General features: G+C 34.5%; 1 protein-coding gene across 1 annotated transcript in view; it reads right to left on the bottom strand.

Annotated features, from left to right (window-relative positions):
- The window catches only part of LOC150098430 (valine--tRNA ligase-like), a 382977-nt gene that overhangs the window by 233563 nt on the left and 127713 nt on the right, over positions 1-21701 (bottom strand). Inside the window, exon 8 of the mRNA XM_090405873.1 lies at positions 16981-17089. Within this exon, the coding sequence (XP_090261999.1) occupies positions 16981-17089 (109 nt within the window). The remainder of the gene's footprint in view (positions 1-16980; positions 17090-21701) is intronic.

Genomic DNA, 21701 nt, shown 5'->3' with positions numbered 1-21701 from the left:
AGACATCCACTGGGTATCAGCCACATCCATACTCGTCCATCTGCTGAGCAGAGGGTGTAATGTGATTGGTTGCTCCATAACATAGCTTTCCAAGCTTCCACATTCTATTGTACACGCTCTTTGCACCACTGAAGATGATGCTGCATGCTGGTTTGGTTAACGAGGCATGCATGTAGTGGTCCTAACATGGAAATCCATCTTGTAAGCCTCAGTTCTGAATGTTTTTGTTCAGATTCATGTTCCAGTTGATGCCGGGATCTCAACATTCAATGTGTTGGCCCACAAATCACAGTTTTTACATATTATCCTTCAAAGCCCCCCCCCACCCCCTTAAGGTCACATTCAGTAAGTGTAGTGGGTCATCCACTGCTGACAGTACTTGCAGATCAGATGAGTCCCTGTGCTTTCATCTCAGTATGGTATCACTGATTGTTGAGCTGGGATGGCTCTTTTTATCAACAATTTGCTGTACAGATAGGCCTGCAAAATGGCATTCTATCACAATGCCTCTTTCAAACTCCAACAGTTCCCTTTTCGAACCACTTCACCCTGACACAGTTGCACTGTGAATTTATATTGGCTACAAACATGTGATCCATTACATAGCACGATGCACCTTTCACGTCTGTTGACTTCTTTCCAAGCAGTGTATGTGTATATATGAAGGTGGTCTGAAAAGTTCTTGACTTCGACCATAAATGGCAACACTATCTGCAAGATTTTTTTTCTTCTAAGTTGGTACATCTGTCATAAGCATCCATGTGAAATTGCAAGTCATTCTATCAAGTAGTTTATTTTATACAGCTGTCTGAAGCAAAAGTGTTGTCTGTATTCCTTGAAATGGATAAAATTGAGTATCGTGAGTTATAAAATTCTTTGTAAAAAAAGGTTTAATGCTAAAAGAAATTCATTTGAAGTACATAAAAGTTTATGGGCAATCTTCTCCTTCGTTTTCAAAAATTGAGAAATGGGCTTCCGAGTTTATACGCAGCCGTACTAGCTTTGAAGATGATCCACGTGAAGGATATCCAAAAAGTGTAACACCACCAAAAATCATTGATCAGTGCACGATATGGTATTGGATGACTGGCGAGTCAAAGTGCGTGTTCTTTCGAAATGCCTATATTCTACAATAATACTATATTCTATATTCTACAATAATATTCTACAATTCTTCATGCAAAATATACAAGGATATATTTTGCATGAAGAATTATAAATAAAAAATTTTTGCACAAGATGGGTGCAGAGCTTGCTCACAGCAGATCAAAAATGTACTCACATGAAAATCTCTGAACAGTACTTGGAGTGTTTTAACAAGAATAAAACTAATTTTATGCATCAATTTATTACTACGGATGAGACTTGGATTCACCATTACACATTAGTATCCAAACAGCAGTCAAAACAGTGGGAAGCTGGTTGTTCAGCACCAAAGAAGACAAAGTTGGTTCCATCAGCATGGCATCTGTGTTTTGGGATGCTAAAGGCATTTTGTTTATTAATTATCTTGAAAAAGGTAAAACAATAACTGGGGAATATTATTCAGATCTTTTCACCAGACTAGATGAAAAAATTTGTGAGAAGAGACTCAGTTTGCAGAAGAAAAAAATTATCTTTCATCAGGACAATGTACCTGCTCACAAAAGTATTTTGGCAGTGGGAAAAATTAAGGGATCTGCACTATGAATTGTTGGAACATCCATCCTATTCTCCAGATTTGGCTCCCTCTGACTTCTATTTCTTCCCAAAACTAAAACTCTTCCTTGCTGGTCAGCATTTTTCTTCGAATCAAGAGGTGAATGCAGCTGTAGAGGGGTATTTTGCAGATCTTACTGAGAACCACTACAGGGACAGGATAATGGCACTGGATCATCGCTGGAATAAATGTATAGTCTTAAGGGAGATTATGTTGAAAAATAAAAAATAATTTTGAAATTATAAATTCGTATTTTCATTGTTACGCCGAGAACTTTTCAGACCACCTTCGTATATATATTAAGTTTCTTACCATTGAACAACCTTCAGATATTATATCTAAAAGAAGATTGCCTTTATTATCAACTTAAAGTTTAGTGACAGTTAAATTATTAAAAGTTAAATTCATTGCTGATTTCATTAGCAATGAATTCAGTATTCTCCTATGGTTTTTTTTCACAAAACTTTGTGTTCTCAACATAAGAAAAGGAACAGGTCATCAAGCACATGTATTTTAAGTTAAACCATTTGAACAAGTAATGGTACATAAGGAGAGTCAATTCTGAACAGTTATATATAACCGCAGTGAGAATGGAAATAATTTTGATAACTAAAGTACATTAGGCATAAACATTTCTCTACATTTCATATACCACCATTTATAAGGTAAGAAGAAATAATTACTCAAAAGGAACTATATATATATATATATATAGTTCCTTTTGAGTAATTATAAAGGGGGCTGAGAAATTCTGATAAACACCTAGAACAAAAATAATTTCTGATGAGATTTTTTTCTCAGAGGATTGCAAATGATGCAGCAAGCAGCATTGTAACAGGTGTATAACACTTTGTGGGAAATAATATGTAAGTTACATGGTTCTTTCTCAATTCCTTCATAGTGATTACCACAACTTTTCAGCACACCCTCATATTAAACACACACACACACACACACTAGTGTCCAAAAGCTAATTACAACCTACTTTTTTAACTGTATATGAAAAACATTTTCATGACTATAGCCAAATATGGACATAAATTGATTGCCAGCATACTAATAAATTACATTACACAAAAAATGTGATAGAAATTTCATACAAATTAAATTGCAATGCATTTTTGGCAAAAATTACAAATTTCCTAAGAACATAGTTAAGGAATTAATATATAGTGCTTACAGAAAATTATGCAGAGAGATATTTCAGTATGAAATATGTGCATCCCAAAGTACAATGCAGCTCTCACAACATCATGCCATGCTTAGCACCAAGTGATCGAAGAGTTCTTGAGGCAAACTGGCTCACTTCTCTTTCAGAGCAAGGATAACAGGTCTTATTTGTTTTCTGGAGGGAAATATCAAACAGTAATGCTTCTCCCTATTGTATCCCAAAAGTGTTCTATGGGGGTTGAGATCTAGAAAGGATGCTTTTACGACTCAATTTGATTAATATCCTGAGTCTCCAGAAGTATCTACACTGCTCGAGTACGATGTGGCGTGGCACTGTCTTCATAAAAATGAATTCTTCGTCTACAGCACCATGGAACAATTGAAGGTGACATTGCAAAACTTGTTGATTTTTAAAAATTTATGGAATTTACAACCTTGTTAAAAAAACTTTTTTATTATCCCGACATTTCGATCTTCACATCAAGATCATCATCTGGAGCATACATCAATATACAAGACAAGCTGAGTTACATTATTAACTGTAAGCTAAAGAAACAATGATTTGATTACATGTTATTCTACCGGCATGACCTCTAGTGAAAAAAAAAAATTTACATCAAGCTAAATTCTATTTACAATGACAGGAATAAACATTCTTTCAGAAACAATCATGTCCTATTTTTAGTATTACAATTCTTATTTTTGCTTTTAAGATACTGGATTTTCTACAGTCCTGTTTATAGTTGTTCTTAGTGAGGAACGTTCCATGGGTCGAATATATACCTTCCATATGTTTGGGATTTTTAGACCATCATTATTGTTCAGATTGGGGTGGTTGATAATAATCTCACATGCTTCCTTAAATTTCTGTTCATGCCATGTTTTAGTGCAATATAGACAGCTAGTGCTTTTCCAGTCAGCTCTGTTTAAGGAATTCAGGGCATGATCAGAAAGGCCAGCTTCACCATAATTATTATATTTAATGTTTTGTTTATGTTCTTTTTGTCTGATAGGAATTGTGCGTCCTGTTTCTCCTATATATGATATGTTGCAAGTATACAATAAATCTGGTATACTCCAGGATGGGCTAGTGGAGGGAGTGGGTCTTTGGATGAGTTGAGTAAGCTTTTTAATTTTGCAGGAGGTTTAAAGGTGGCTTTGAGGTTGTATTTTCGTAGTACTCTATTTATTTTGTCTGATGTTCCTTTAATGTAGGGAAGGGTTATAATTTTACTATAGTCTGGTTTATCTTTGTTTTTTACTGATGTTTTGTAGAGAATTTTGTTACTAGCGTTTTGGCTGTATCCGTGTTTTTGGAAAGTATTAAAGATAATTTTAAATTAGTCTTTTAATGCCTGTTCGTTGGAACAGATTGTCTGCGCCCTGTTTTTTAGCGTGTTGATGACACCTAGTTTTTGTGTTGGGTGGTGGTAGGAGTTTATGTGTACATATTTCCCCATATGTGTCGGTTTCCGGTAAACAGTGAAGGAAAGATTGCCAGAGGGAAGACACGTGACAAGTGTATCCAGAAACAGAAGTATGTTGTGTTTTTCAATTTCAATTGTATGCGTTTGTGTTGTTTGTTTAGGTGGCTAAGGAATGTGTCTAATGTCTGACGGTCATGGGACCAGATCGTGAAAACATCGTCAACATATCTAAGCCAGACTTTGGGTTTTAAAGGGGAGAAACCTAAGGCAAGTTGCTCAAAATGTTCCATGTAAAAGTTAGCAATAGGGGAGGATAATGGCGATAATGGCCCGAAGATACAGTCAAAAAACTATTTCCTCACTACGAGCGCTCCCCAAGAATTTACGGGCTACCGAAAATTCACAAAGAAAACACATCATTAAGACCAATAGTTGAAGGAATTGATAGCCCGACGTATCACTTAGCCAAAAAATTAGTGGCAACACTCAAGGAGTTGGTAGGTCATTCCCTCCTATATCAAAAACACACGACACTTCATAAACACAATCAAAGACATTATAATAGAAAAAGATGATTTATTAGTTAGTTTTGACATCTCTGCCCTCTTCACGAATGTCCTAATCAATGACACAATCCTTCTCCTACAAAACAAATTCCTTCCAGATATCACGCCACTCTTTGTGCATGTATTATGGTCGGGTTATTTTGTATGGCAAAATGCCTTCTACTTACAAAAAAAAGGCACAGCCATGGGCTTGCCATTATCTCCCCCTATTGCTAACTTCTACATGGAACATTTTGAGCAACGTCGGGATAATAAAAAAGTTTTTTTAATACGGTTGTAAATTCCATAAATTTTTAAAATGAATGCTGATCACCATGTAACGCTAAAAGAAAAGAAAAACTTGTTGCAAAATCGTTTAACAGTAATAGTTCCTTTTTCCAGCACTTGTAGCTCAGTTCATCCATTAAGCATAATGCCTCCCCACACCATGTAAGTAGTACCAATTAACATGTAATTAGTACAACTTTCACGCCAGTTCAAGTGTCATTTAGAATCGGAGGAAAGACTAAAACGACTCTCATCTGTAAAGAGTATATTAGCACAATGGTGCCTTTTCCAACTTTTATGGATACAACACCACTGAAAACATGCTCCATGATGAGCTGTGGATAAAAGGATGTAGACTACAGGTGGTCAGACATATGGGCCTACTTGTGCAGATATCTTGCCACAGTTTGTTGAGATATCTACGTACCTGTTCTTGAATAAAGTTGACATGCAAGCCGACTGCTGTGGTGCATCAATTAGGTTTTGCTGTCATAACCAAAAATCTGCCTTCATGCTCCATTGTAGAGCCGTGACCTCTTAGCAAACATCTGGAATGCATTCCATTGGTGTGAAATGATGCCCAGAGCCTGGATACAATGCTACGCAAGATTCCAAACTCTCTGGCAATATCAGTACTTCTGCCTTCTTCAAGCTTGCCAATAATTCTTCACCATGTGAAATCATCTAGATATCTTTGAGATATTACAAGACATCCAAGTTTGCAACTTATAGCTTCATGCACATACAAAAAAAAAAAAAAGCTTCCTTCAAATATAATGGCATAAAACACTGTGGGTAAAGATTCAGTAGTGCATGGAATTATTATTATTATTATTATTATTCCTGATACCTCCAAGGAGTCCGAAGACTCATCGCGGGAGGACACCTACAACTGTCTCTACACCTAACCTCTACTACGAATCATCTCCATCAACGCCATCTACCGCCCACCTCCAGCACCACCACAACTAGTAATTTTTGTCTGTAAATTGCGTGTGTTCTGAAGGGCCGATTTGTATGTATGGATGAAAAACCCGAGTTTCCGGGAGAAAAAACCCTGCTACCTCCGTATGAGATCAGCTAACTCACCATCGATTGAAATCGACCAGATAAAGTTAAGGATATAGTTAAGGATCATCTAGAAGCAATATTAAATTGTATACCCAAGGTAAAGAGGCTTAATCAGAAAGCAGTTAGACAGATGAATAATATGAAGCACAAGGTGCAGAAGAAGAAGAAAAGGCTGTGGAGGGTATATAAAGAGAAAGGTGACCAGCAAACTCACAAACAGTACAAGACTCAGGCAAGAAAGGTGACCAGCATGGTAAGTGTAATGAGATTGTTGCTCTATTTTTTTATTCTCTCCATAAAGATTGTTTTTATATTCCAAGCGTTTTTTTTTTTTATTTACACAAAGGTTCAATTCTGATTGGACATTGCAATGTTTTTTAACTGTGTGAAAAAACAAATTGCAATGTTTTTTAACTGTTTCTTTTAGAATCCAGAAAATCACTGACTCAAGGCCAAATACAAAAAATATACACATTTAATAAAACTAAAACCATTTATACATTTAAATAAAATTACCTAACTACAATAACTACAATTTCTACATAACTTCAGTAGAAATAACAAATAGATCCAGCGTCCTTAAAACAGATGAAACTCTCCGATCAGCGTTTCCTCGAACATTCAATTAGAACATCGACTGCAATATCTTCTTTTATTTACTAAATATTTGTTGACAGTCTCAACTCCTCCAGTTTAAAGACACAGTTCTACAATTCCTTTTCAGAATCTTCTATTAATATTCTTCTGACTGTCATGTAAAACTTAAAAGTTTCTTAAGAACAAAATTTCTCCGGTCTGCGTTCTTCCATTAGAAACTTTCGTTAGCTCTCTGTTGTTTTTTCGTTACTTCGATACCGAACGCTCTCTCTGTTAGCTGTCAATCATCCATCAAACTCCTCGGAGAGCATTCGCACTTCATGTAAAATGGCAAGCAAGAAGTTACATATAATGGCTGACATGTTATCTCCATTAGCGTAATGAGAATGTCTTTACAAAACACGACACTTGATAACTTTAAATTACAATAACAAATTAACAAATTATCAGAATCTAGTAAGTACATAAAAATATCAAATGCTTTACATTTCATTTTGAGAATATAATATCAATAACGGACACATTGCAAGTGCCAATATATGTGTTACGAAACCAAAATTAATAAATACAGGTAGCCTTTGTATAACACAGATGTTAGGTTCCACAGAAATGCCGCATTATATAAATCACGTTATGCGAGACTCAGATTACATAGAAAAAGTAGGGTTATGTTCCGAAATCGTTTTTTTTTTTTAATTATATAAACAACAATGACATATTCAACAAAAAATATATTTTATTTAATTCAGGTAATTCATGTAAGTTAAGAAAACAAACTATGAAACAAATACATAGTATAAAATTATAAAAATTACAAATTGCATGTAAACTTCATTGCAGATAATGGAGAAATGTTTTGGGCAAAATAAAGTGCATATTTTATCATCATCACTGTCATCAAAACGAACATTTTGTAGATGTTCTTTATTTATGAGTGGCTGGACATCGTCATCACTTGAAATCTCTTGGACATCATTTGAATAATTCTCATTGCACACTTCAGCTGGTTTAGTTATCAAGAATCAGTAATAAGACCTTGCTTACCACTATGCTGCAATTTTTTATTAAGTTCAAAATCTAAACAAATATCCAATTGTCTTGTGAATTTTCCGGGGCGCTCCATTGAGAGATCATTATCCATAAAATACCTTCCTAACTTTCTTGCCAAGTCCAATCCTTCTGCTCTTTAAAGTGAATTCTTTAATGGATTCATCACAATCGGAATCTTTGACAGAGCTTTCCCCACCATTTGGTTTGACGTCTACTATTAATTGTACCAGTTTCTCCTCATTTAAATCTGTTTCCCCAACAATTAATTCACTAATTTCGTTTTCAACCATATCGCAAAAATATGTGCAACGTTTATTACACGACTAAGTCATATTGATTCATTTAAATTCAAAGTCCTTGCAACAACTCCTGGTTTTTCTCCATTTTTCAATCGATCCAAGAGTTTAATTTTTTCTTCGAGAAAAATGAATTTACTTTTCAATGTTGGTTTTTAATTTTTTTACATAAAAAAAGCATTACATATTAATTACGTATTAATTAATTACAGAAAATTGGCATCCCTTATCCGCTTCACTAAAGACCAACCACTTCCCCTAGACCTACCTGCTGTATACGAGGTCCCTTGCAGTTGTAAACTGTCTTACTTTGGCCAAACAGGCAGGACAGCGAATATCAGAATTTCTGAACACAAGGACTACATCCATTTTCACAAGTACAGCCATTCTGGTCTTGCAGACCATGCTCTGGATACACGCCACAGAATACGGTGGAACAAAGCTACAGTAATACACCGTAGGAAATACAAATTCGAAAGACTATTTATGGAATCAGCCTCAGCCCTAAGAAACTCTCCAAACCTCAACAAATTTGGTTATATGCGAATGCCCCAAATTTGGGAGGCTTACATCAGCAGACCTTCAGCCCAACGGCCAAGAACACCTACTTAGCCCATTAGAGGGCATCATCAGGACTTTTAGGAGAACAATAGCTTCATCTCTTCATTCTCAGTTACTGTGTTGTATTGCCTACATGCACGTGCATTTTTTTGTAAGTTCCTTTTGAAGATGGCAACGTGACGTTGCTGAAATATTGGAAATATTTATTAAAGTGTAATTTAATTTATATTCGTAGCTACGTTGTTCAATCCCTTAGGTTATTAAGAAATACAACATCCGGACTTCATCCACTCCTCTTCCAAAACTCCATTCCTTACTGAGCCAGCCCGAACAAAGACATGACAATCTTAAATATCCCGGAGTTTACCAGATCTGGCGTAACTGTGATAAACTTTATTTTGACCAGACTGAGAAATCCATCGAATTGCGCATTGAAGAACATCAAAGAGACATTACATACAGCAGAACAAGAGCTGGTGCTCTATCTAACCATGTTCTGAATTCTAACACTAATGAGGAAAACCTCATCCACCCAGTTTTAGGGGACAAATCTGATAATATCTTATGTTGCTACCGTGTTTGACACTGGTGAACTGTTGTGACCCATCTCTTGTTTGAGTATCGTGTCTGACATGTTCTTAGTTCTTCCATCTAGTGACTGATATGTCCATTTCCTGCAGTCTTTTTGCTGGAAATGTGTTACAAATTGCCATATCATGCTTCAATGCAAATGCAAGCATTCTTTCTGCTCTTCCATTGCTTTCTCCATACCCATATTTGCCCATTGTTCTTTCAATTTTTCACATTCCAATCTCCTCCAATAATTAGTATATCTTTCTTTGGTATTCATTTCAAGCTTATTTCCAAGTTGCTATGGAATAACTGTATATGATATTCAGTACTTTCTGAATGATTGAACAGACCTGAACCATCGTGATGTCAAACGGTCTTGCTGCAAATCTTGCCATTATTATTCTTTCATTTACTGGTTTGTATCCTAATAATGCTTCTTTTTCTCTTTTACTGAGAAAAAATCCAACTCCTTCCTCATGTTTTATGATATTGCCAGACCTGATGATGATTCTTCCACCTCTCATTTTCTCCGATTCTGTCCAGGGCATCTCTGCTAATCCAAGGATGTCGCATTGGAATCACTCAATCTCCTTTCAAAGTCTAGCTGTCTAGGATCCCATAAAGTATGGAGATTCCATATTCTTAATGATAGCTTGTCTCTTGCTGGTTTTAATTTTACTGCACTTCCTTCAGTAGCTAACTTGTCAATCCAACCCTGATCACTCAGTTGGGTATACAAACTTTGTTTATCTGGGTGACATCCAAGCTGGTATGTTGTACTTAACTTTGAACTTCCTTGCACCAGATTTTTTTACAGCTAGCACATTGACACTCATCTGACTAATCTTAATGGTTCTTTCAGCTGTCCTTAACATAGGGAACAAACACTGTTTGCAGTCTCATACTATGGATTAGATACTGTGTGGCCTGTTGGTATCACGGGAGGTATTTCATTTCTCCCCACCCTCTTATGTGAGAGGCACTCCCGTATCTGCCACCCAGGTATGTGCCCTCTAAGGGTTTTAGGCTCCATTTAGGTTATGCGTATTCTGTAAAGAATAAGCAGAAAGTAATAGTCCTTCTCCATCTAACTGAATATGGAATGTGGCTGTAAAAAACTTCCAAAACATCCGAGAGAATGCCATTCTGTGTTAAATCAACAAATCGTTTAAATCATTTGCTGAATATTATAGATCAAGCAACAATTGCTTGATGTTCTATGTTCTTATTCAATTTACTTCATTTACTTTGCTATCTTTAACCCTCCTACCAGCCAAGGTGGATGAAATAGGAAGACTACCCTAGACTTTTTCATGGATCAAAACTTCATCGGCATTCTATCTTTTATCAAATATTTACCCTCCTCTGCTGTTAATCCCTTAACGGCGATTTGAGAGTCATTAGCGGATTAACTGTGGTCGAGTGACTTTTGTGTCACTTGTCTTTACATCTACTCTGTTACTTCGAATTTTCTTCATTGTACTAGGATATTTGATCGTTTTTTTTTTTTGTTTTTTTTTTTTGCTGAACAATTCATTTCTTGTGTCTTTCCAAAAATAGAAGTTTCACACTGCCAAAATAAATAATCAATCCTGAAATGACCATAGATCAGCCTTTGCAATGAATATACTTTAGTAATAGTTAATTTCCTCCACTTTACTGACAGTATAGATTATTTTTCGCGAATTTTCAAATGTTTGTTTACGTTTAAAATATGCTGTCAAATATTTATATTTTTAAATAACATTTAGTGAAATAAATATGACATTTTGCTTTCTTTCTTTGCAAAATACCTTTATATGGATTGTCACATTTCAAATTCAGGAACGATCATTTTTTTTTTTTTTTTTTATGAACAACAAATGATTATAAACTGCATTACTCAGTTTCCAATACTGTATCTTTTTTAGTATCAAAAATTTATACCTAATGGTATTTTATCAGAGACTCTTCGCCTTCTTCTTTTGCTGAAAATTGCAACAGATGTTTTTTTTTTTTTTTTTTGTAGGATGCACATTACTATAATATCCAGTGCTTAACCACTGTAGATATGTTGAAAATATAACAGGAAGGATATCCTGTATGGAATGATTAAAAATTTATGCTCATTTTTAGGATTTTTTACCCCCCCTCTCTCTCCTGTCCTGGAACTGAGTTGCATAACTATTTTAAATTTCTATAGCTTTCAGACGGTATTCAAAATCTCTTATTTCAGTTTACCGTTTTGACAAAAGAAATAAAGCAATAATATTGTTGTATATCGAAGCTTCTAATTCTGTACTCTTTCTTTGAATCTGAAATCAGTGGTCTGCTGAAATTATTCTAAGATTTAGAAATACTATGCTGTATTTTCAACATGTAAAGCCCACACAAAGAAATTTCAATTGTGTTATTTGTTTCTTTTTTTTTTTTAAAAAAATCTAAAGATTACTACTTCTATTTCTGCTGATTGCTATTTCTGAAATACGTCTTAGAAATGCTGGACAATAATCCTCTTACCCAGAGGAAAAGCTATGTTACTCTTAGATTATTCTTTTGAGAAATACAAGACAGAAAGTTTCCTAGAAGTCGCACTAAACTGCCTCAAGCAAGAATGTCTTGTTTCGTTTTTTCTGTTGTTCAGATATCCTAACACAGTAAAACTGACATTTCTTTTACAGGCTGATGAAGTATTTATGCCAAAAATGATTTCTTTATTTATAGTGATCAGTTTCACTTTTATTATCGAAAAATTCTAAATTATTTGATAATTATCTTGAAAAAAATTAGTGCTATTGCTGTTGCTGCTCTTGCTTGCCATCTCACAAATGAATTGTATATTGGGTATACTTTCTAATATTCCTTTCTGCCCAGTAACAAGTTGTAGACTAACGGAGATTACCAACTCTCCCCCACCACCACCACCTGGGAACCAGATCAAAAGAACATGCCCAGAAGGCAGCACACTAAAGTACCTCGTGCAATAACTGAATATTTTACAGGCAGAAATTCCTTGTTCTGTTTTTCCATCTTTCTGATTCATTAGCAGACATTCGAAGCATATTCTGATATTGCATTTGTAGGATGACAGTGTTTTTAAATATTAATTTCCCCTATTAGCCAACGTCACATAACTTCCTGATTTATAATAATAGGAAAATAATATGTATATTTTCTTATTTATAATTTGCCAATTTATAATAATCAAAACTTAGTTTCTGTGTCGAAAAAATTAAACGTTTTGTGGAACAATTATTATGGAAAAATCATGAATGAAATAAAAACTGTACCTATGTTTCATAACAGCTTTTGGGAGTCTGGTAATGTTGCAAAGGGGGGGGGGGGGGAGAGTGATGCTATCAAAGTCGAAATAAAGTTCATTTGTATTGTGAAAGGAAATGAAATTTCACATCTGATACATTTGATATACATATTTTGAATGATAAAAATAAGCAAATGTATCGCTTACTTTAAAAATTGGAGAATAAAATATCTGAAATATCAAGAAATTATGCAAGACCTTTATTTTGTCCAGAAATTAAAATTGTATTGTACAATAAAAAGAGAAAACAAAAATATAAATAATTTCTCTATTTTTAGTCTATCCTATATAACTAAAATCCAGTTGACCATCATAGAACAAGGATGCGTGTTTCTTGTTATAGGCAACTGAGAGGTAGCTACGAACGTGAGATAATCCGATTAACCGTTCTCTTCAGCGTGATGGTTTATCACACCTTCTAATGGACAGAATGCTCAAATTGCACTTCTTATCCTGGTTCTTTAAACAGGTGGGCTGAATCATATCTAGATTTAGTTGGACGTCTATAGACATCCTGGCCATTTGGAAGGTTAAACTAATGATGCCAAGAAATTATATTCTTGGTTTCATCCTTTATCCAAGTGTAAGCAAACAAAGTTTGCACATGAAATAGCTTCATGGCTGGGTTACTTATATATAGAGGCTAATGACTTCACATCAGTTGCCTTAATATCCCATAATGCAATTCACATTAGAAATGTACATAAGGATATGTGCATTGCATTATCGGATACTGAGGTAACTGATGTGAAGTCATTAGCCTCTATATACAAATAACCCAGCCATGAAATTATTTCATGTGCAAACTTTGTTTGCTTACATTTGGATAATGAATGAAACCAAGAATAAAATTTCTTGGCATCTTTAGTTTATAGTATAACCAAGTGAAACAACTTTCAACACTATCTTTATCCTTCATAATGCCTCAGTCACTGTTAGCAAAATACTGAAATCATTTCCTCCCCCCCTTCTATGTTGTGAATAACCATTAAATTTCTCTATATCATGTTTAATATAGAGAATTCATATTTGTAGATTTAGGGACTCAAAAACACACATGTTGAACAGATTATTTTATTAATTACAAATGAAATAAAACTTGACGTTTCGACCTCTATATCGAGGTCATCATCGGAAGAATACAACTGTATACAGAACCAAGCTACATGCTCATGCTTTCTATATCAGTAAACTAAATCTACGTAGTTAATAAATCTTTTTTCTAGCCTGACCTCTATTGATAGAAAGGAAAAACAAAAATAAATAAAGAAAGAAATAAAATTATATAAAAAAATAAAAAAAAAATTATATATATATTATAAATAGATAAATGCAACTACAATAAACTGTTAGAGTCCTCATGTATAAATATTCTGGATAGTTACAAAATGATTTCTTTCAGTTGCTATTGAATGTTCTAAACACTTCACCAGGTTGTCTTCTTGTAGTGGGAATTTTTCTAATGCTAGTTTAGGATGTTATACAGGTTGTAGATGGATCCTCCACATTCTTGAAATGGTGAGGCCATCATTTTTGTTGAGATTTGGGTTGTGTTTGAGCATTTCACAAGACTCTTTAAATTTTCTCTCAAACCAGGTTTTGGTGCGGTGTAGGGACTTGGTATTTTTCCAGTCAATTCTATGGTATGTTTGGAGTGCATGGTCAGAAAGGCCTGTTTTACCGAAGTGGAGGTATTTAATGTGTCGTTTGTGTTCGCCTTGTCTGATTGGGATAGTTCGCCCTGTTTCCCCTATGTATGGTATGTTACATGTGCAGTGTATTTTGTATACCCCTGGGTGTGCTAGGTGTGGAAGAGGATCTTTAGAGGAACTGAGTAGGTGTCTTAGCTTATTTGGGGGTTTAAAGGTGGTTTTAATGTTGTATTTGCGAAGTGTTCTGTCTATTTTTTCTGAAATGCCTCTAACATAAGGAATGGCAATGGCATTCTTGAAATCTTTTTTGTTCTTACTGATATTTTTATGGAGGATCTTGTGAATAGTTTTTTTATTGTATCCATTTTTGATAAATGTTTGGTTGATGATTTTGTATTCTTGGTTTAGAGCCTGTTCATTCGAACAAATAGTTAAGGCTTTGTGTTTAAGGGTGCTTATGACACCTAATTTTTGTGTTGGGTGGTGGTAAGAATTTTTGTGTATGTATTGGCCTGTGTGTGTAGGTTTGCGGTAAACTGAGAAGGAGAGACAGCCAGAGGGAAGACGTGTGACTAGTGTGTCTAGGAAAGGAAGAGAGTCGTTTTTTTCCATTTCAATGGTGAATTGGATACGTTTGTGTTGTTTGTTTAGGTGGCTAAGGAATGTATTTAGAGCTTCGCGGCCGTGGGGCCAAATGGCGAAAATATCGTCGACGTATCTGAGCCAAATTTTGGGCTTTAGACATGCTGTCTCTAGAGCACGTTGCTCAAAGTCTTCCATATAAAAGTTAGCTATTGGGGGAGAAAATGGTGAGCCCATGGCTGTACCTTCTTTTTGAAGGTAAAAATTGTTTTGCCATACGAAATATCCGGAGTGGAGTACGTGGGCAAAAAGGGCCGTGATGTCATGTGGAAATATGTTCTGTAATATCAAGATCGTGTCATTGATTGGGACATTGGTGAAAAGGGAAGTTATGTCAAAGCTGACTAATAAATCTTGGTCAGTGAGTGTAATGTTTTTGATTTTACTGATGAAATGTTGTGTATTTTTTATGTAGGAAGGGGACTGACCTACCAATTCCTTGAGTGTGGCAGCTAATTTTTTTGCTAAGAGATAATTTGGGCTGTCAATTCCTTCAACGATCGGGCGAAGTGGTGTGCCAGGTTTGTGTATTTTTGGCAGGCCATAAATTCTGGGCGCACGGGCATACTGAGGTATTAATTTTTTTGTCGTTTCTTCGGGCCATGTGTGGATGGATTTGATTAATTCAGTTGTTTTCTTTTTGTTACGTTTTGTGGGGTTGTAGTTAACCCCACAAAATTGGAAAGCCGATAAAGGTGGAATTGCCTTTATCGGCTTTCGTTATTATAATATCCTGGTTATTTTTTAAGGATTTAAGGGCTAGATTTTCGGTTTAGTTTATGTTGGTGTTTAGTTTTTTGTTAGAATTTAGTATACAATATGTATACTAAATTCTAACAAAAAACTAATGTATACTAAATTCTAACAAAAAACTAATGTATACATGAGGACTCTAACAGTTTATTGTAGTTGCATTTATCTATTTATAATATATATATAATTTTTTTTTTTTATATATATGTATTTTTTTTTTTTTTTTCTTATATAATTTTATTTCTTTCTTTCTTTATTTTTGTTTTTCCTTTCTATCACTAGAGGTCAGGCTAGAAAAAAGATTTATTAACTAAGTAGATTTAGTTTACTGATATAGAAAGCATGAGCATGTAGCTTGGTTCTGTATACAGTTGTATTCTTCCGATGATGACCTCGATATAGAGGTCGAAATGTCAAGTTTTATTTTATTTGTAATTAATAAAATAATCTGTTCAACACGTGTGTTTTTGAGTCCCTAAATCTACAAATATGAGTGCTGATCACTGTGATCTATATTAAAATCTATATCATGTTCAACAGTAGCTTAAATGAACTCATTTAATGACACTAACTGAAATCATTATAATTAATGTCTGGTCCATACCATTAAATTCAAAAATGAGTTGAAAACTTCAAGTCAGTCAATTTTACAATTAGTCATTTCCAATTACAAAGAGGGAATGGACAGAAGTGATGAACAGCTAGATTGCATTAGTCACCCCGGGGGAGACGAAAAGTGACTGGTGTTGGTGTTAATAAGTCAGCTGGATGGAGACTTAATGATAGTCATAACGATTTCTTCCATTAAGAAGCTAACCTGTTCACAACACCTGAGTCAATCTCTTCCTTCAGGCTGTGTAATTGGTAGTGACCAATTATAAAGTTGACTGATTTTAATGATGCTGATTGCATATTTAGTTCAATGTGAAGACTTCATTGTAAACTTTTATTATGGATATATTTTTAATTTCATACTCTTCATTCTTATACATCTCCCATTATTGTCTGAATTTGCACTTTTTTTGTGTCATCACTGTTTTCTGTGCTGTATGTGTGGTTTCTGCCAATGCTTTGTGTTCTGTCATCATACAATTTCCTACCACTTTCTTTCTTTCTTTACTGACAAATATTGCAGTCTTGAGAGATAACAGATTACTTTGTCAGAAAATTATTGATAGGAAGTCAGTAATGATGTAACTTTTTTCATGTAGTACTATAATAATATCATGTATATTCCACAAGGGTACATGTCAGGAATTTGATGATGATGGCAAAAATGACAAGTAAATCATAATGATCAACTTGAGTTATCAGGTTCAATAATATCCCATGTGATGGTTCTTAAAACTACTTACCAGTATCTATCACAGGATAAGCAAATTTTTCCAATATTCCAATTTCTACAGGTTCTTCCATTCCTGGAATCCTAAAGTGCATATTTTCAGACACTTCTATGTGCTCGACCTAAAGAAAGATAGTGGTATGCATAAAATAATAACTTATTTGTTTATACTGAGCAAATAAACAGCAATAAATCGTATACAACATAAAAGGTTTGCCACATTTTTAATTGAAAATTATGAGACCTTAAATAATCCTGAACTTGCATTTTAAATTAGTTATTTTTATATTGTATGATGATTACTAACCAGGAGCTTCTTATACATAATCTTATCGAACAAGATTTGATAATATTGTATCTAAATGATCATACCATACACAGATCTAAGGAGTATCCATTCCATATTGCAGCTTTATTTTACCTGCTATGCCAGACAAATATATGTATTTGATTACTACACTTTCCTTCTTCTGTTGTGGGTATAATCTTCATCTGCTCTTTTCTGTCCCAAGCAGCTCTTCCAGTCTTATCAGAATTCTCAGTTGCACACATCAGTTACTAGTGGGGGAACTATATAGTTGGTACAGTTCTTGATTTGACTTCATCTCCAATCTCCTTTACAAGCTAAATATTTTTCTAAGGATTTTATTTTTAAATATTTGTAATACTTCTTCATCTTGATTTATTATACTACATATTTCTACTCTACATAACACAATAGATCTAATGATCATTTTGTATTTTTCTATTTTAATTCTGTTTGAGAAAATTTTAAAAGATGATTAATGATATACAGTGAATGATAAGCTCTATTTCATGCTTGTGTTATTTCTGTAGTAATTTTATTATTTGTAGTAATTAATATTTCATGATATTTGAAGAAAGGCGTTATTAAGTATTTTAAAATTTTTGTTTATAAATAATAATCAGTCATTTTGTTCTGGTGGGCTGTCATTTTAAAAAACATTTTTAAATTTTAAATATTTGGTTTTATCATGGTTGGTTGGTAATCTCAGTTTTTTTTTTTTTTTTTTCAGTTATTTAAGTTTTCTGAATGTTATTTTAAAGTATTTAGCATTTTCTTCAACTAGACAAATACCATATGCATTTCACAATATCTGTTCTGCAGTTTTCTAGTTTCTCTAAAACTAAATTAAGCAGTATGGATGAAATGACATTTCTCATTTCATAATCATCAATTCCCTGTATCCCTAAGGATGTTCAGATTACTATGACAGGACTACATAATTAAGTTTACATTATTATTAATCACCTATCCATAATTTTCCTCCAAATTAGTCTATTACTTGTGAGCACTCTAATATTGTCATATTTAATGTTTCGTACTTCTAAGGCACTTCTGACTGAATCAATCCACCTAGACCTTGGTCTTCCTCTGGGTTTCTTCACTGCTATCTTGGCATCAAACACCTGTTTTGATAACCTTTCCTCACCCATTCTATTTAAGTGGCCATACCATCTTAGATTAGCTCTGCATACACATTCTTGAATGCTAATAGTGTCAAGTTCCTTTCTAATATCTTCAGTTTTAATATGATTCTGATAAATCATATTAAATTGATGCCATTAGTTCGATCCCCTAATTTTTCTCAGAAACATCATATCTGCAGTCTCCAGTCTTTGATCAAGTGCTTTATTTCTAACTCAACTCTGAAATCCATAACCTAAAGCTAGTTTGCAGAATGTCTTGTATACTGCTAGTTTGGAGTTTTGGCTAATTTCTCTCTTATTCCATATAAATTTATTCAGCTGGCTACCCACCATAACAACTTTAAGCAGGATAAACTGGATGGGGATGTGGGAGTATATTGGTTTGTGAAATTTTGGGACCCTAAATATCTGTGGTAGTTTAAAAACATTCTTCTTTCAAGATATAGGCTGAAAGCATGTTTCAGCATCTAAAGGACTAAACTTTCATTCTCTTCCTTAATGTTCCTAAATATCTTTTCCCTTCACATTCTCTCCAATTCTTTTGTTGTTCTTTCCTTTTATCATTCATTGCATGCATTTGATTCTATTTTCTATTCTATTTTCATCTTTTCTTCTTTATATCCAACTTCCAGAGCCATATACTGTTGGCACTGACATGACTTTATCAAATGTTAATTGTTTTCTTTTGCGTTTTGCCATTTGTTCTTCATCTTAAAGCACACAGATTGATTAAAAATGGTATAATTTATTATCTATACCAAATATTATATCATATCCTACATATCGAAAATGAGTTACCTGTGTGCTAGACTTTGGTTTTCAATTACCATTTTAGTTTATATGGGATATTTACTCCAAATGGCATAGTTTTAGTTTTCTTTAATGAAATTTGTAAACTGTATTCACTAGTAAACTGCTGTAAATGGTAAACGGATCTCTGAAAGTCCTCTTCTGATATTTGTATAATTGTCTATCTGAAAAAAAAAGTGCTGGGTTTACTGTTGTATGTTAACTGATGTTTATTCCTGTATTTACTGCAGATTTCCACTTTCTTATTAGTTCATTATTGTATATGTATTAAATAAGATAGAAGAAAAGCTACATCCCTGTTGGACTCCCTGATTAGTTTCTATTTCTTCTACTATATTCTTCTTCTTTTCAGCCATTTTTTGTCCACTGCTAGATGAAGGCCTCCTCCTGTTTTCTCCACCTTTCTCTGTTCTTGGCAATGGTTGACCAATTTTCCCCAACAAAATTTGACATTTCATCACTCCACCTTCTTTTAGGACGTCCCCAGCCTCGTTTCCCTTCTTTAGAAATCCAGTTAGTATGGTGGTCCATCGCTCATCTTCTCTTCTAGATAGATGTCCAGCCCATTTCCATTTTAGTCACTTGTGGTGAAGAATGGTGTCAGTGATGCGAGTCTGGCTTCTTATCCAGATATTTCGCTTATCTTTTAATGTGATGCCTAGCATCAACCTCTCCATTTTTCTTTGAGGTGTTGTTAATTTATTTGCCAGTGCTTTTGTTAGTGACCACGTTTCACAACCATATGAGATGACTGGAAGTATACACTGGTTAAATGTCTTCCTTTTTAAACAGAGTGGGACATCATTGTTTTAAAAAATGCTTTTCAATTTTCTGAATGCACTCCAGGCAAGTCGAACTCTCCTATTTATTTTCTTTTGGAGTCCACAGTTTAGATCAGGGGTCACCAAACTTCTTTGACCGTCGACCCCTTCAAGAGTTTCTTGACTTTTTATCGACCCCCTCTATTTTACTATTATGTAATTATAACAGGATAAGCAAAAAAAGACGCTTGTTGGTAAATACGTCATTTTGGCCTACTTAATTGGCCTCCGTAACTATTTTCATGACCTTGCTCCATCTTACAGGTCCTATTCATGTTGCTGTTCCCACAATTCACTCTTAATTGCGTTGTCATTCAGGATGGAGATAATTCAAGTTAACTGAATTAAATATTACCTATACAATGATGTCTTATATTTTTCTATCGACCCCTGGGGGTCGATATAACATTGTTAGGAGTCGACCACTTTGGCGACAACTGGTTTAGATCAATGAGATGACCTAAGTATGTATACGAAGAGACTCTTTCTAAGAAATTGTTTTCTATTATTATGTTTTTTGGTGCTACAAAATGATTAAACATGATTTTAGTTTTTTCTCTGTTTATCTTTAGAACAACTTTTCTGCTTTCATGATATAGGTCTTCTATCATTATATTAAGGTCTTCTGGAGTGTTTGCAAAAATTATGATATCATCTGCATATCTTTAGGTATGTTAAGTTTCTGTTATTATTTTTTATATCAAGGTTTGTCCAGTTTATATTATTAAATATTTCTTGAACTGCTGTCAAGATTTTGGGTGATAGAGAGTCTCCTTGTTGGACACCTTGTTCAATTGATATTTATTGCTACTCATGTGAAGTTGGATGTTGCTGTTGCAGTGAGGTATATTGCCTGGAGGAGGTCCATATATATTCTCCAGGAACTCTCCAATTCTGGAGTGCTTTGATTATTGCATTAGTTTTGATGGAATCAAATGCTTTTTCATAATCAATGAAGGCTAAACAGAGAGGCAATTCGTTTTCTTCTGCTTTTTCTATTATTTGTTTTACTGCATGAATATGATCAATTGTGTTAAAGCCTTTAACACGTTCGCTGCCATGCTACTTCGGCATAGTCTGTTCCCGTACGCCGAGCAATTTCACTTCTTCAAGGTCAGTACGGTAATCTCGTTGCCGGCAGTAAGCGTCCTACGAGTATACTCGTAGTTGGCTTGTGCAGAGCATATACCTTCTATGAGAATACACAGTTTTGATGCTAGCTCCACAAGCCAAGCATTTTCACTTCTTCAAGGTCAGTACAGTAATCTCGTTGCCGGCGGTAAGCGTGATACGAGAATACTCGTAGCTGGCTTGTGGGGCTGGTTTACGAACTACGAGTATACTCGTAGTTGGCAGCGAACGTGTTAAGGAATCCTGCTTGTTCTACTAGTTGATTTGAGTCTAGAAGAGGTGTTAACCTGTTTGTTATTACTCTAGGCATAGATTTAGTAAGTTTGTGACATGGTGAATTGTTTCCTCCCCATTTAATTAATTCTATGAATTAGGTCTTCACCAGGACATTTTCCATTTGTTTTAATGCTTGTTTTATTTCATTTGAAGTGAATGGGGGGGGGGATGAATTCCATATGTGATGGAGAAGAGTTATTTATATTTGATTTATTCATTGAAGGGTCACTATAGAGTTCTTTAT

Source organism: Typopeltis vanoorti, chromosome 15 (genome assembly GCF_054136105.1).
Source record: "Typopeltis vanoorti isolate ZY-2024b chromosome 15, IOZ_Tvanoo_1.0, whole genome shotgun sequence".
NCBI classification, from domain to species: domain Eukaryota; kingdom Metazoa; phylum Arthropoda; class Arachnida; order Uropygi; family Thelyphonidae; genus Typopeltis; species Typopeltis vanoorti.
The sequence above is the reverse complement of the archived record's forward strand: the minus strand, read 5'-3'. Positions and strand labels throughout refer to the sequence as shown.